The sequence below is a fragment of the Sinocyclocheilus anshuiensis genome, unplaced genomic scaffold, assembly GCF_001515605.1.
Source record: "Sinocyclocheilus anshuiensis isolate Anshui unplaced genomic scaffold, SAMN03320099.WGS_v1.1 scaffold1639, whole genome shotgun sequence".
NCBI classification, from domain to species: domain Eukaryota; kingdom Metazoa; phylum Chordata; class Actinopteri; order Cypriniformes; family Cyprinidae; genus Sinocyclocheilus; species Sinocyclocheilus anshuiensis.
The window spans coordinates 751,466-763,617 of record NW_015548336.1 but is presented as its reverse complement, the minus strand read 5'-3'; the positions used below and the strand labels follow the sequence as shown (position 1 = coordinate 763,617).

The following is a 12,152-nucleotide window of genomic DNA, read 5'->3' as shown; positions in this document are numbered from 1 at the left end:
TCTGGCAGTTCCAATAGAGGACTGAGTTATGACGAAGCCATAAATTCCTGGTGTGATAAAATGAAATACACGGAGAAAGCACGGACAAAGAAACAAGTTACGTAACGGAAAATAAAAACGGACAGTTCACTTCTCGCTAATGCCAGTCCATCGCAAACCTCACATGCAGACTGACACGGCTCGCTGGATTTAGAATATGATCAGGCACTTCCAACATAAGCACTCTGAAGAAAGCATTTACATATAATTCTCTTGAACAGAGAAGCAAATACAAAATATGACAAAAAGCATTTTGACATGAGGGCAAACTGAAATCTACACATTTTTCAGTGCATTAGAACTCATTCTCAAGAGCGCTTTCATATACTTTCTCCTTTTCAAAAGCCACGGCGACACCTGCTGTTAAAAGTAACGTCACTGCAACACCGGTGAAACGGATTTTTTTTGGAGGTCTATCTGGCTGGCCCTTGACGCCAACGTTTTAGCACCAAAAGAACCCCGTTTAAATGCATAACAGGGAACCCAATCTTTCAATCAGTGTAGCAGTGTGGATTTCGAAAGAGGTTCTGTCATTATTTCAGGCAGCTTCTTTACTGTCAATTCACAGGTTTGTTTTGCACATCTTGTTGAATTAGACTGTCAGAATGTTACACTTAAAGCTGCATAACGCTGCTGTAAGCTCCACTATCTGCATTCATAACAGAAAAACAGACTTTACATAATTTCATTGAAATAATACAAAAGTATTCAGACGTAGGAAACACGAAACAAACAAATATACAGTACAAAGAAACCAAATGAGATATGTGATCCACTTAAAGATCCTTCCTGAACACACCATCATCCTTGACCGATTGTGTTGACAGGTCATGCTGCTGAATGCAAGTGAATCTGATCGCGTTTTACCAGGTGATTATCTGTTCAGCAATGATTAACTTCCTTTAAGCTGTAGCATTCACATTACTTGGCACCATTGGCAAAAAGATTATTGGTAGCCCAGAAAAAAACAAACAAACAGATGTAAACATAACCTAATGATCATTTTGCCTTTTCTCCTACCTCTTAAATACAGTATTTTTCACAATTGCAGGAAAGTCATGCGTTAGCAAAATGTTCTTCTCAAGAACATTCAAAGTAAAATAAAATACTCTTATAGTGAAATAATTTTACAGAGCATAGCCACTAATGCTTTTGAACTCTTTTTTTTGTATCTTTGTTTGTTTTTGTCATGCACATACAGTAGCTTGACTTTATCCCAGGTATTTACACTATGTACAAACGATACAACCATACTTCTTAGGCATTCAAACAAAACTATACAAATATTCTGATTTTGACGCTAATCTGTTTTGATCCCTTTCAATGAGTAAAATAATATATTTCTAAAATACAATCCCGCTTAGATACATGTTTTACTTTAATGTTTTGCGTACCGGCAACCCTCTTTATGTACAGGAACTGCTCAATTGCCAAAAATATGGATTTGTCTAACCCCAGGTGTGGAGACCCTTCAAAGTATGTCAAAGATATCAAGGCAATGCATGTAATTTTCCCTTAAACAGCTTAGAAAACCTCTTAAGTTGATTTTCAACTGAACGAAAGCTTCACCAATGACTGTTTAACATTGGATTAACAAAAGAAAACTTTACAAACTGGCCAATAGTAAATGATGGGCAGAGGTGATGACATTTGGTGTCTCCAGTACATTCATGGAGTTAAAAACAAAACAATGAAAAGAATGCAGCCTAGTTTCAAGCATGCATAAGACAAGTTCCGCCTGGAGCGATCCATTACTCTGTGATGTCTTGCTAACTCTGAACTGGCTGAATATCATCAATTTGAAAATAGTTGTTGATTCCACATGTCTTGTTAGCAAAATAACATCAGCATTTGCCTCATCACCCGAGCCTGCTCATTTCCGTCTTTACATTGATAAGCTACCCAGTCCCCTTGTAGTTAAGAGAAGACAGGTGACCATAAGGGACAGACTGAAAGAAGTTTCTGACGAATTTGTCTGGTTGTGGAGTAAAGCATGTACAAAAACTAATTCATGAATTATTCATCATTTTTGGTAACAATTTTACTCACTAAACACTTCTTTTGAAAACTATGAAATATAGTCGGAACAGGTCCGGCCATGTTTCTGTGTCGACTCCATATTTTGTCATCTTCTCTCTTTCGTTTTCACTTCATTTATCTTCTCTTTACAAGCCACTGAAGAGCAGGACTTCCATCCATCCTTTTTTTTCCTTTTTTCAAACAAAACACATTCTAATCTCACAATACTGGCATTTGCATAAGAGTAAATCAGCTACGTGTGTCCAACAGATCGCTGTCCCCATTAGGTCTACAGGTCTCCACTTCAAGAATTACTTATTGCTGTGTCCATGAGTGGTGGGATGTTCCCTAGGGCTCTGTTCTCCCTTTTCTAAAGAATGGATGCTTAGGAAAGGCAGTCTCTGTTCGAAGCCTTTGATGCGACAAACAAAACTGATGAGGTATCTTCTGTGGGCTGAGCTCTGATACCGTTAAAGCTGAAGCAGAATTGTCAAAATGAACCCGTATGCGACCAGATGAGGTTATTGTCTGGCATTTATAAACTACAGCTACTCTTTTGTTTTAAAACGTCTATCTATGGCTATAAAGTAATTATGTTCATGAATCGATCCGAGCAGCATGTTTCATTATTGTGAGACAGTATATCCACGGCAGTGTGTTTATATAGTGACGATGCGGAGACGCTGCATTGAACGGAAACATCCATGCGTATTTACACAAGCATCAGACGCATTCGAGTAGACCTGCTCCATTCCAACGGGCTTAATCACTCTTATACAACACCAGTCAGTGCCGCGCTTTCGACAAATCGGTTTTTATAGACCTAAGGTACATCAACTCAGCTCACACAGTTGATTAAAAAAAGGTGAACAGCATGACATGTTCAGAATCACAGTAATTTGATCAGGACAGTCTGGCTCGTTTCCCAATAAGCAGCAACTAATTCTCAAGTGACTTGCTCTATCGCTCCTTTTCTCCAGTTTGGCACCTGAGTTAAGATACAAAAGTGAACCCGTCAGATTCACACCCGAGGTTTCAACTGCACCAGTGCCATGGACACTTAGCGTGGATATGGACACAGTTCTGTGGTGCATGCTTTCTTATGAGGTACACAGTTTTTGTCTTTTTTTACCTGTTTTTGTGGAGGTGTAGTTGAAAAAATGGGAATGTAAATGGGAAGTGGGGTGAGACTGAATTCGAAGAGGAAACAGGAAGCCAAATTCTATTAAAAAAATAAAAAAGATTCATGCTGCCCCTGTATATCTGCCAGCTGTTTTGACTTTTTGTATTGTAAAGTTACGTTTCGAAGCCCTCGGTCTGTTTCAAGTTCTGCAACCCATGAAACCAGCTGCTTTACAGAACAGTATTTCTTCGACAAGTCTACCTGACTACCAAATCTACAAAAATAAGCATGCTTTGGGTGCTGTTTTTAGCCACCCGGTTATCTATGTTACCCATGCAAGTATAATAAGACTCGAGTTGCCACCGCAGTGCATCAGCTGACAACCTAAACTGCTACCGGAATGATGAATGCAAGGCAAGAACCAGCCGGACTGAAATCTGCAGTTCTCGCGGGTTCATCTGGCAGTTCCAATAGAGGACGTGAGTTATGACGAAGCCATAAATGAAATAACTTACACGGAGAAAGCACGGACAAAGAAACAAGTTACGTAATGGAAAATAAAAAACGGACAGACTATTATTCACTTCTCGCTAATGCCAGTCCATCGCAAACCTCACATGCAGACTGACATGGCTCGCTGGATTTAGAATATGATCAGGCACTTCCAACATAAGCACTCTGAAGAAAACATTTACATATCATTCTCTTGAACAGAGACGCAAATACAAAATATGACAAAAAGCATTTTGATATGAGGGGAAACTGAAATCTACACAATTGTAGTGCATTAGAAATAATTTTCAGGAGCGTTTTCATAGACTTTCCCTTTTTCAAACACCACGGCGACACCTGCTGTTGAAAGTAACATCACTGCAACACTGCTGAAATTGAGTGATCTTTGGAGGTCTACCAGGCCCTTGACGCCAATGTTTTAGCACCAAAAGAAACCCGTTTAAATGCATAACAGGGAACCTAAACTTTCAGTCAGTGTAGCAGTGTGGATTTCTCATTATTTCAGCTTCTTTGTCTTTACTGTCAGCTCACAGGTTTTTTTTTTTTTGCACATCTTGTGTAATAAGACTGTCAGAATGTTACTTAAAGCTGCATAATGCTGCTATAAGCTCTACTACCTGCATTCATAACAGAAAAACATACTTTACATCATTTCAATGACAGAATACAAAAGTATTCAGACTTAGGAAACACAAACCAAACAAATATACAGTACAAATAAACCAAATGAGATATGTGATACACTAAGATCCTTCCTGAATACACCATCATCCTTGACCGACTGTGTTGACGGGTTATGCTATTGAATGCAAGTGAATCTGATCACGTTTTACCATGTGATTATCTGTTCAGCAATGATTAACTTCCTTTAAGCTGTAGCATTCACATTACTTGGCACCATTGGCAAAAAGATTATTGGTAGCCCAGAAAAAAACAAACAAACAGATGTAAACATAACCTAATGATCATTTTGCCTTTTCTCCTACCTCTTAAATACAGTATTTTTCACAATTGCAGGAAAGTCATGCGTTAGCAAAATGTTCTTCTCAAGAACATTCAAAGTAAAATAAAATACTCTTATAGTGAAATAATTTTACAGAGCATAGCCACTAATGCTTTTGAACTCTTTTTTTTGTATCTTTGTTTGTTTTTGTCATGCACATACAGTAGCTTGACTTTATCCCAGGTATTTACACTATGTACAAACGATACAACCATACTTCTTAGGCATTCAAACAAAACTATACAAATATTCTGATTTTGACGCTAATCTGTTTTGATCCCTTTCAATGAGTAAAATAATATATTTCTAAAATACAATCCCGCTTAGATACATGTTTTACTTTAATGTTTTGCGTACCGGCAACCCTCTTTATGTACAGGAACTGCTCAATTGCCAAAAATATGGATTTGTCTAACCCCAGGTGTGGAGACCCTTCAAAGTATGTCAAAGATATCAAGGCAATGCATGTCATTTTCCTTTAAAGAGCTTAGAAAACCTCTGAAGATGATTTTCAACTGAACAAAGTGCCCGTTTAACATTCAATTAACAAAAGAAAACGTTACAAACTTGCCAATAGTAAATGATGGGCAGAGGTGATGACATTTGGTGTCTCCAGTACATTCATGGAGTTAAAAACAAAACAATGAAAAGAATGCAGCCTAGTTTCAAGCATGCATAAGACAAGATCTGCCTGGAGCGATCCACTGCACTGTGATGTCTCGCTAACTTTGAACTGGCAGAATGTCATCAATTTGAAAATAGTTGTTGGTTAAAATTGTATGTATACCTGTGTTTTTCACACATCTTTTTAGCAGATCAACATCAGCATTTGACATGTCACCCAAGCCTCGTTTCCCTCTTACATTCGTAAGCGTAAGGGACAGACTGGAAGAAGTTTCTGACGAATTTGTCTGGTTGTGGAGTAAAGCATGTACAAAAACTAATTCATGAATTATTCATCATTTTTGGTAACAATTTTACTCACTAAACACTTCTTTTGAAAACTATGAAATATAGTCGGAACAGGTCCGGCCATGTTTCTGTGTCGACTCCATATTTTGTCATCTTCTCTCTTTCGTTTTCACTTCATTTATCTTCTCTTTACAAGCCACTGAAGAGCAGGACTTCCATCCATCCTTTTTTTTCCTTTTTTCAAACAAAACATTTTAATGCTCATCCAAAATGACAAATCAATCCATTAAAAAGTGCAAAAAATGCCATGAAGCAAATGTTGTTCCTCCTTAAACAACGTCCTTAGAGTTTCTGATCCACAGCAGTTGGCTCTTTCCTTCATAAAAGAAACATAGAAGGAATAAAGAGATATGAAAAAACACAGTTGTTTAGTAGCCGAAGTATCAGTCATACAGTAGTAGTAAGAGTTGCAGTGTTCTTGCTATTTTTTTTCCTCTTGTAAAACATCTCTGGTTGAAACAGAAAAACTGAAAGGAAGAGTCTGGAGAGTAATGTCACATTGTGAGGGGGCTCTTCTGGACGCTCTCATGTTCCCTGGCCTTTCTCAATTCTCTCACTCTGAAAAACAACAGGCAGATATTAAGGGACACAGGTTGAACATCTCACATCTCAAGTCATTTTAGCATTTATCTCAGAAGGCAGAGAAGGTCAGATCAAGCCCTGGTTAAAAGGGTAGTTTCTTTCTTGTGTAGAACACAAAAGCAGATTTTCAGCAGAATGTCCAAGCCGCTCATTTCCATACAATGAACCTGAATGGCTGTCCCTGTCATACATTGTATAGAAATAACATAACCTTGACATTCTTCTTAACATTTCTTTTTGTGTTCCAAAGAATAAAAAAAAAAGTCATACAGTTTTGGAACAACTTAAGGTTCATTTTTGAACAGAAAAGAACACTGGTGTGCTTTAAGAAAACCCTTTAAAATCTTTAAATATCCAGCGCAGTGTAACATTCATTTTTGAGGATTGATTGTTACGACACTTAACCAGTTAAAGGCTGCATTTGTTTTCTATTTGAATATATTTAAAAATGTAATTTGTTCCTGTGATGGAAAATCTGAATTTTCAGCAGCCATTTCTCCAGTGTCACATGATCTTTGAGTAATCATTCTAATATGCTAATTTAGTGCTCAAGAACCATTTTTTCTTGAAAACAGTTGTGCTGCTTAAAATATTATATAATCATTTTTATAATAATATAATTTGTTTGAAAGAACACTCTTCTGGCCAGTGCTCTATGCACAAGTTCTTCACTGATGATTTGCCCCATTTTCTTCATTGCCTCACCTTGTAAGTTTCTGCACTAAGTAGATATATAGGACAAAAAGCTTAAAATAGTCTGCATTTCATTTAATACAAAATCAGTCGAAACCTTCTCATCTCATCGCTTCTGACAAGAAACTAAAGCTGTCTGCTGATTATTCTGTCTACGTCTACGTCCTTTTGAAACATGTTGCTCCAACATCTGATGAAATACAGGTGACATTTGCACAGGGTAATGCGACCAACTTAGCTTTTATACTATGCTTTCTTTGTATACAGATATCATATCTACTACCAAACAGTTAAAGAGAGATGGACCGATAGACAGTCAGTTCCCACGGCAGCATGTGCAATAAAACAGGCTTTAGCTGAACTAGTCAGAACCAAACCCAGTTTTCTCTGGGTCACATATTTCCCAGCATGCCTCATGGTCAAAGAGCAAGACTCATTATCATATATTCATGCAACATCGCTTAGACCAAACAACCTTCTGTTCTTCCGTCTATCTTATCTTTTCCTCTTTACAAATACAGTAAGTAAAGGAAATGTAAATAATCAAGACAGGAGAAAAGGTGCTTGTTTAATGTAGTGTCTCAGTGGTTAGTGTATAGCACGGCACAACCGATATCCTGAGGCCCTTGATCTCAGTTATCTGTGCGTCCAGTTGGTAGCTGTCATGCAAGCAGGCATCAAGCAGTGGTGATGAAGGAGGGCAAGAAGGAGCAAGAGGGGATGGGAAGGGGGTCTTTGTGTGCGTGTGACAAGCGAGAGGGAGAGAGATAGAAAAAAAGGGAGACATACTGAATCGCTGAAGCTGCACTCACCCGCTTGAATAGTCTATGGTCCATCAAGGGGCTTTGCATTAACAGCAAAACAACACCAGACAGCTATTAGCACACAGCAGATATCATGATGGAGAAGGAGGGTGAGGAAAAAGAGCCAAGGGAAGGGAGGAGCACCTCTCACTAAACCACTCATGATTAATGAATCACACTTTCAAGGATAAAAAAATAAGTTCCGTTATAACTAAATAAAATCAAAAATATGGGAAGTGTCACATTTGTATTTGTATCAGCAGTGTTTCAGGTAGCGGATGAATGGGATGGCCAGTAGGGGGCGATGTGGCGGTGGGAGAATACCTGTGGCGGCAGCGGCGGAGGAACCTCATGATCTTGCGGGCGGCCTGATCCTGCCTCTTAGTTAGAAGACTGCTTCTGAAACAGAAACATCACTCTTAAACACATTTAATTTTGCACATTACATCTAGTACATGAATAAAATATCTCGCAGGGCAAAGCTCAGAACAGTATGCCACTTGGAACAGATTAATAAGAGCTATTGGCAGAAGTACAGAAGATCAAACACCAGTTGGAATCAGATTTGGACTGAATTTACGAGGCAGTGATTTATCACAGGGCAGTCTAGTGAGTGCTACCTGAGTTTGTGCTGGACCAGTGCGGCGGTGGCCGCTCTGCGGTGAGGCCTCAGCCGGCCGAACTCTCTGTAGCTGCGGTAGCACTGCTGGATCAGCACGGCCGCCCGCCGGCTCTGCTGGAACTTCTTCTGCTCGTGGTAGCTGCGGAACTTACTCTGGATAAGGATGGCGGCCTGCGTCATCTTCTTATAAAGTGCATACTGATACATAAACACATTAATGAAGATATTAATGACAAAAATGTAATTGCTCCCTATTCAACTCACACTGGCCACATACACACTACACACTTTAGAGAGTGACAACCACATTTAAACAACAGGAGGGTGAGTAAATGATGTCAGAAGTAACATTTTTGGGTGGATTATCCCTTTAAGTATACATCACTAAATTATCACACGTTTATGAGTTACTCTCAAAACTGCAATGATTGACAGAGTGAAAACCAAAGCAAAGTTTTGGTGTTTGCAGTTGTAAATAAGTAATATTGTCAATTAAAGACATTATGTCTATCAATATTGCCGTGATCACTTACTATACGTGTCTTGAGGCTCGTTTTTCCAGAGTTGCTTATAAATATAGGCAGTAGCAGTTTGCAAATTTTTTTAAATCTTATTTTAAGATTACAGTTGTGAATTTTGGCTTATTTAACTGAGGCACATTGCTTATTTTGGGCTTCTTTTACTTCTTCTTGCAGACCTAATTACTGATCATCTAGAAGAGGGGTTTGCAAACTTTTTAAAGCCAACAACCACTAAAAGATATGTTGCCCTCAGGGAACATTTCCTAAAATATAAAAGTAGCTATATATTTTTATTTATAAAGAGCTGTTTATACTGTGTGAGACAAAAAGCTTTATATAAAGGCAACATGTTGTTTCCAAAATTAAATTATTGACTTTTGTATAGTTACTCTATTGAAGTCAATGCAAATTACTAAAATATGATCTAGAAAATATTGACTTTGTATTAAGTTCAACCCATTATTATGTAATATTAGATGCATAAACCTGAAGAGAAACAATTCAATTGTATTTTTATAGTGCTTCTTACAATGAATATTGTTCTAGAGGATTTACAGTTTTCTAATTTACAGTTAACTGTGACAGCTTTGAAATGCATTTTGTATTTCTCATTTGCATTTTGTACCCGCTCAGATTTTCTATGGACCCCCTAAAACACTCTTGCAGCCATCTGGGGGACTCCAGAAACAATCTGAATACCCTTGTCCTAGCGAGATCGGTCTCTTTAGTCCACAGTATATGGAGCGTCCCTTGCAACTACTTCCATCAAAATATGCGAATGACACAGTGTGTAAATGGCCATTGCTATTAAATTAGTTTTAATATTTTTGCAGACAAAAGAAAATCTGCTTTAAATAATGCATGAACAATCAAACAAAAAAATTACCTTCAAGGCTATCCATGTTAGCTTGCAAAGGGAAAAAAAAATAGATTTGTCATGAATTGAAAACTGTGTGTCCTTACACTAAGAGCTCTTCAAAAGCTTTTAAACAACAATTCCCACAACAGCAGGCCTTATAATTGACTCAGGTGCATTTGCTGGAGCTTGACGTATTAACCAGACATCCAGCAAAGGTTGGCAAAGTCAATGTAAGAGCATCTTAAAGGATTACCTGCTTGTACTTCCTGTAACAGCGCTGAATGACAGCGGTGGCTACTTCCTGTTGCTCGCGCAGTGGGCGTCCCTGCAAAGAGAGAGGGAAACGGGTTGGTCTGAGGAGTGGGCAACACTTGGGAGACGCCCACTAGGCTCTTCACTTACAGGACAATGAAAGTGATAGAGAAAAGACGCCCTTCTTGCTTAACTGCAGCTGGTGCTGAGAGAGCAGACGCCTCTGAGCACAAGCCGCCAGTCTGGCCAGCTGGTGAGTCTTTATGGAAACTCATTACAGGCAGCCACAGGAGGCAACAATCGCTCTTTACAATAAGCCAGGCCATGCGCTGGTTAAGCCACCTTACCCATGCTGAAGCTGTGGGGACTGACTACTTTGTGCCTGTGTGTCTATGAACTCAAAAGGAAGAACAAAGCAGGAAGGAGACAGAGGGTGTCCTGTGTATGTTCCTACCAATACCTGCGCACAGATGTTTACATCCTGTCTCTATTCACACATCAACACAAGCGCGTGGCACCCGAGCCTCTGGCCTGTACCTTGTACTTGCGGAAAGCAGTCTGCACCAGCCGTGCGGCTTCGTAGAGCTCCCTCTGCTCGGGGTCGGACAGCGTGAGCTGGGCTAGCTCTCTCTCCACTTTGCTGTTGGAGGCTCTGAGAAACTCACTCCACTCGGACGGAGCAGGCAAGGTCGGCTTCTCAAATTGACCCTCACACATGGGTGAGTTACCCGGGCTCAGGATAGGGTTGGAGGGAGGGGTCAGGGGTTCACTGTATATGGGACTGCTCAAAGAAAAACAAAACACACACACATACATACATGGAGTTAGCAGGGTCTAGGCATACATTTTGTTTTTCCTTAAGCACATCATCGCCAGGCTGGGAAATTAAAAGCGCAGCAGGTTGACTTTACTTTGACATTTGTGCAATTACAAACATTTTTGGCTGCTGATCAAAAATGTACTTTGATGATCAAATCAGTACATAAACACGCCTGAATGTTCGTAGATATTTAGTATTATAGTTTAGAGAAAAACGTTATATGTTGCAAAAATTATATTTAAACTACTGTTAAAATGTTTGAGGCCTGGTAGGCTTTTTTTGAAAGAAGTCTCTTATGCTCACCAGGGCTGAATTCATTTGATAAAAAAAGAAAGAAAGAAAGAAAAAAACCCAAATAAAAACAAATTTGAAATAATTTGAAATAACTTTTTTCTATTTTACTATATTTTAAAATGTAATTCCTTAATTTTCAGCAGTCATGACTACAGTCTTAAGTGTCACATGGGATTCAGAAATATCTAAAGATTTTAATATGCTGATTTGAAGCTCAATAAACAGTTCTTATTATTATCAATGCTGAAAACATATTAGCATTGTTGAAAACATTAACTGCGCTGCTTAATATTTTACTGAAAACCGTGACACGTTTTTTCAGTGCTCTTTGATGAATAGAGTTCAAAAAGATAAAAAATATTAGAATATTTGTATATATTTATCATTTAATTATTTTTGTTATGTTCTGATTCTGTCATTAATTCTTTAAAAGTTCTTTATTTCTTTTTAGATTTTTCAAAAAGAGTTAGAACCACATCTACATTGTTCACTTTTTGGTTAATACTTAACAATATTAATGCTTCGATATGCTATTTATAGAATTGACAAAAGAGTGGCTAGTACATTCACCAGCATTCACCAGCCACTGTGGCTGGTGGGCAAACAAGTTAATTTCCCCCCTGGTTGCTGCATATTATATGCATATGTATATTAAAGTAATGACAAACACTAACCTCAAGTGGATGATGCTTGGCAAGTGTTCCACGTCTCCCAGGTAACTGGCTAGCCAACTCATGGTGTTGGTGAGCCCACTGTTGTCCAGAGGAACAGACTCCATGGTTGGTAAATGTTCCTGCTTGATACGCTCCGGAGTGGCCTCAATGATGTGCTCTGCCAGGCTCATCATATTCGCCTGCGAGGTGCACAAACACATGCATTCAGTGTTAAACAAGCACAGACTTTCTGTTGTGACAAAATGCACACGTACACTTGCTAACCCGACAGATCAATCAAGTGCCGGGGTGTTTACTTTGGAGGAACACACTGCTACAGCCCCTCTATCCCCATAGAGTGACAGAGATGAATGAGGCTGGACT

The 12,152-nt window shown here is 38.8% G+C and overlaps 1 protein-coding gene across 4 annotated transcripts in view; it reads right to left on the bottom strand.

The window, feature by feature from the left end:
• Positions 1-2,273: 2,273 nt before the first annotated feature.
• LOC107656552 (calmodulin-binding transcription activator 1-like) overlaps positions 2,274-12,152 on the bottom strand; it is a 380,613-nt gene continuing 370,734 nt past the window's right edge. Inside the window, exons 17-23 of one of the 4 annotated variants that reach the window (XM_016444448.1) lie at positions 11,790-11,968; positions 10,539-10,782; positions 10,003-10,074; positions 8,368-8,567; positions 8,072-8,146; positions 7,757-7,787; positions 2,274-6,227 (exon numbers count right to left, since the gene is read on the bottom strand). In XM_016444448.1, the coding sequence (XP_016299934.1) occupies positions 6,195-6,227; positions 7,757-7,787; positions 8,072-8,146; positions 8,368-8,567; positions 10,003-10,074; positions 10,539-10,782; positions 11,790-11,968 (834 nt within the window). In that variant the 3' untranslated portion in view covers positions 2,274-6,194. Of the gene's footprint in view, positions 6,228-7,596; positions 7,788-8,071; positions 8,147-8,367; positions 8,568-9,776; positions 9,798-10,002; positions 10,075-10,538; positions 10,783-11,789; positions 11,969-12,152 lie in introns of those variants that run through there. The other 3 variants (XM_016444445.1, XM_016444444.1, XM_016444447.1) reach the window with 3 other exon arrangements.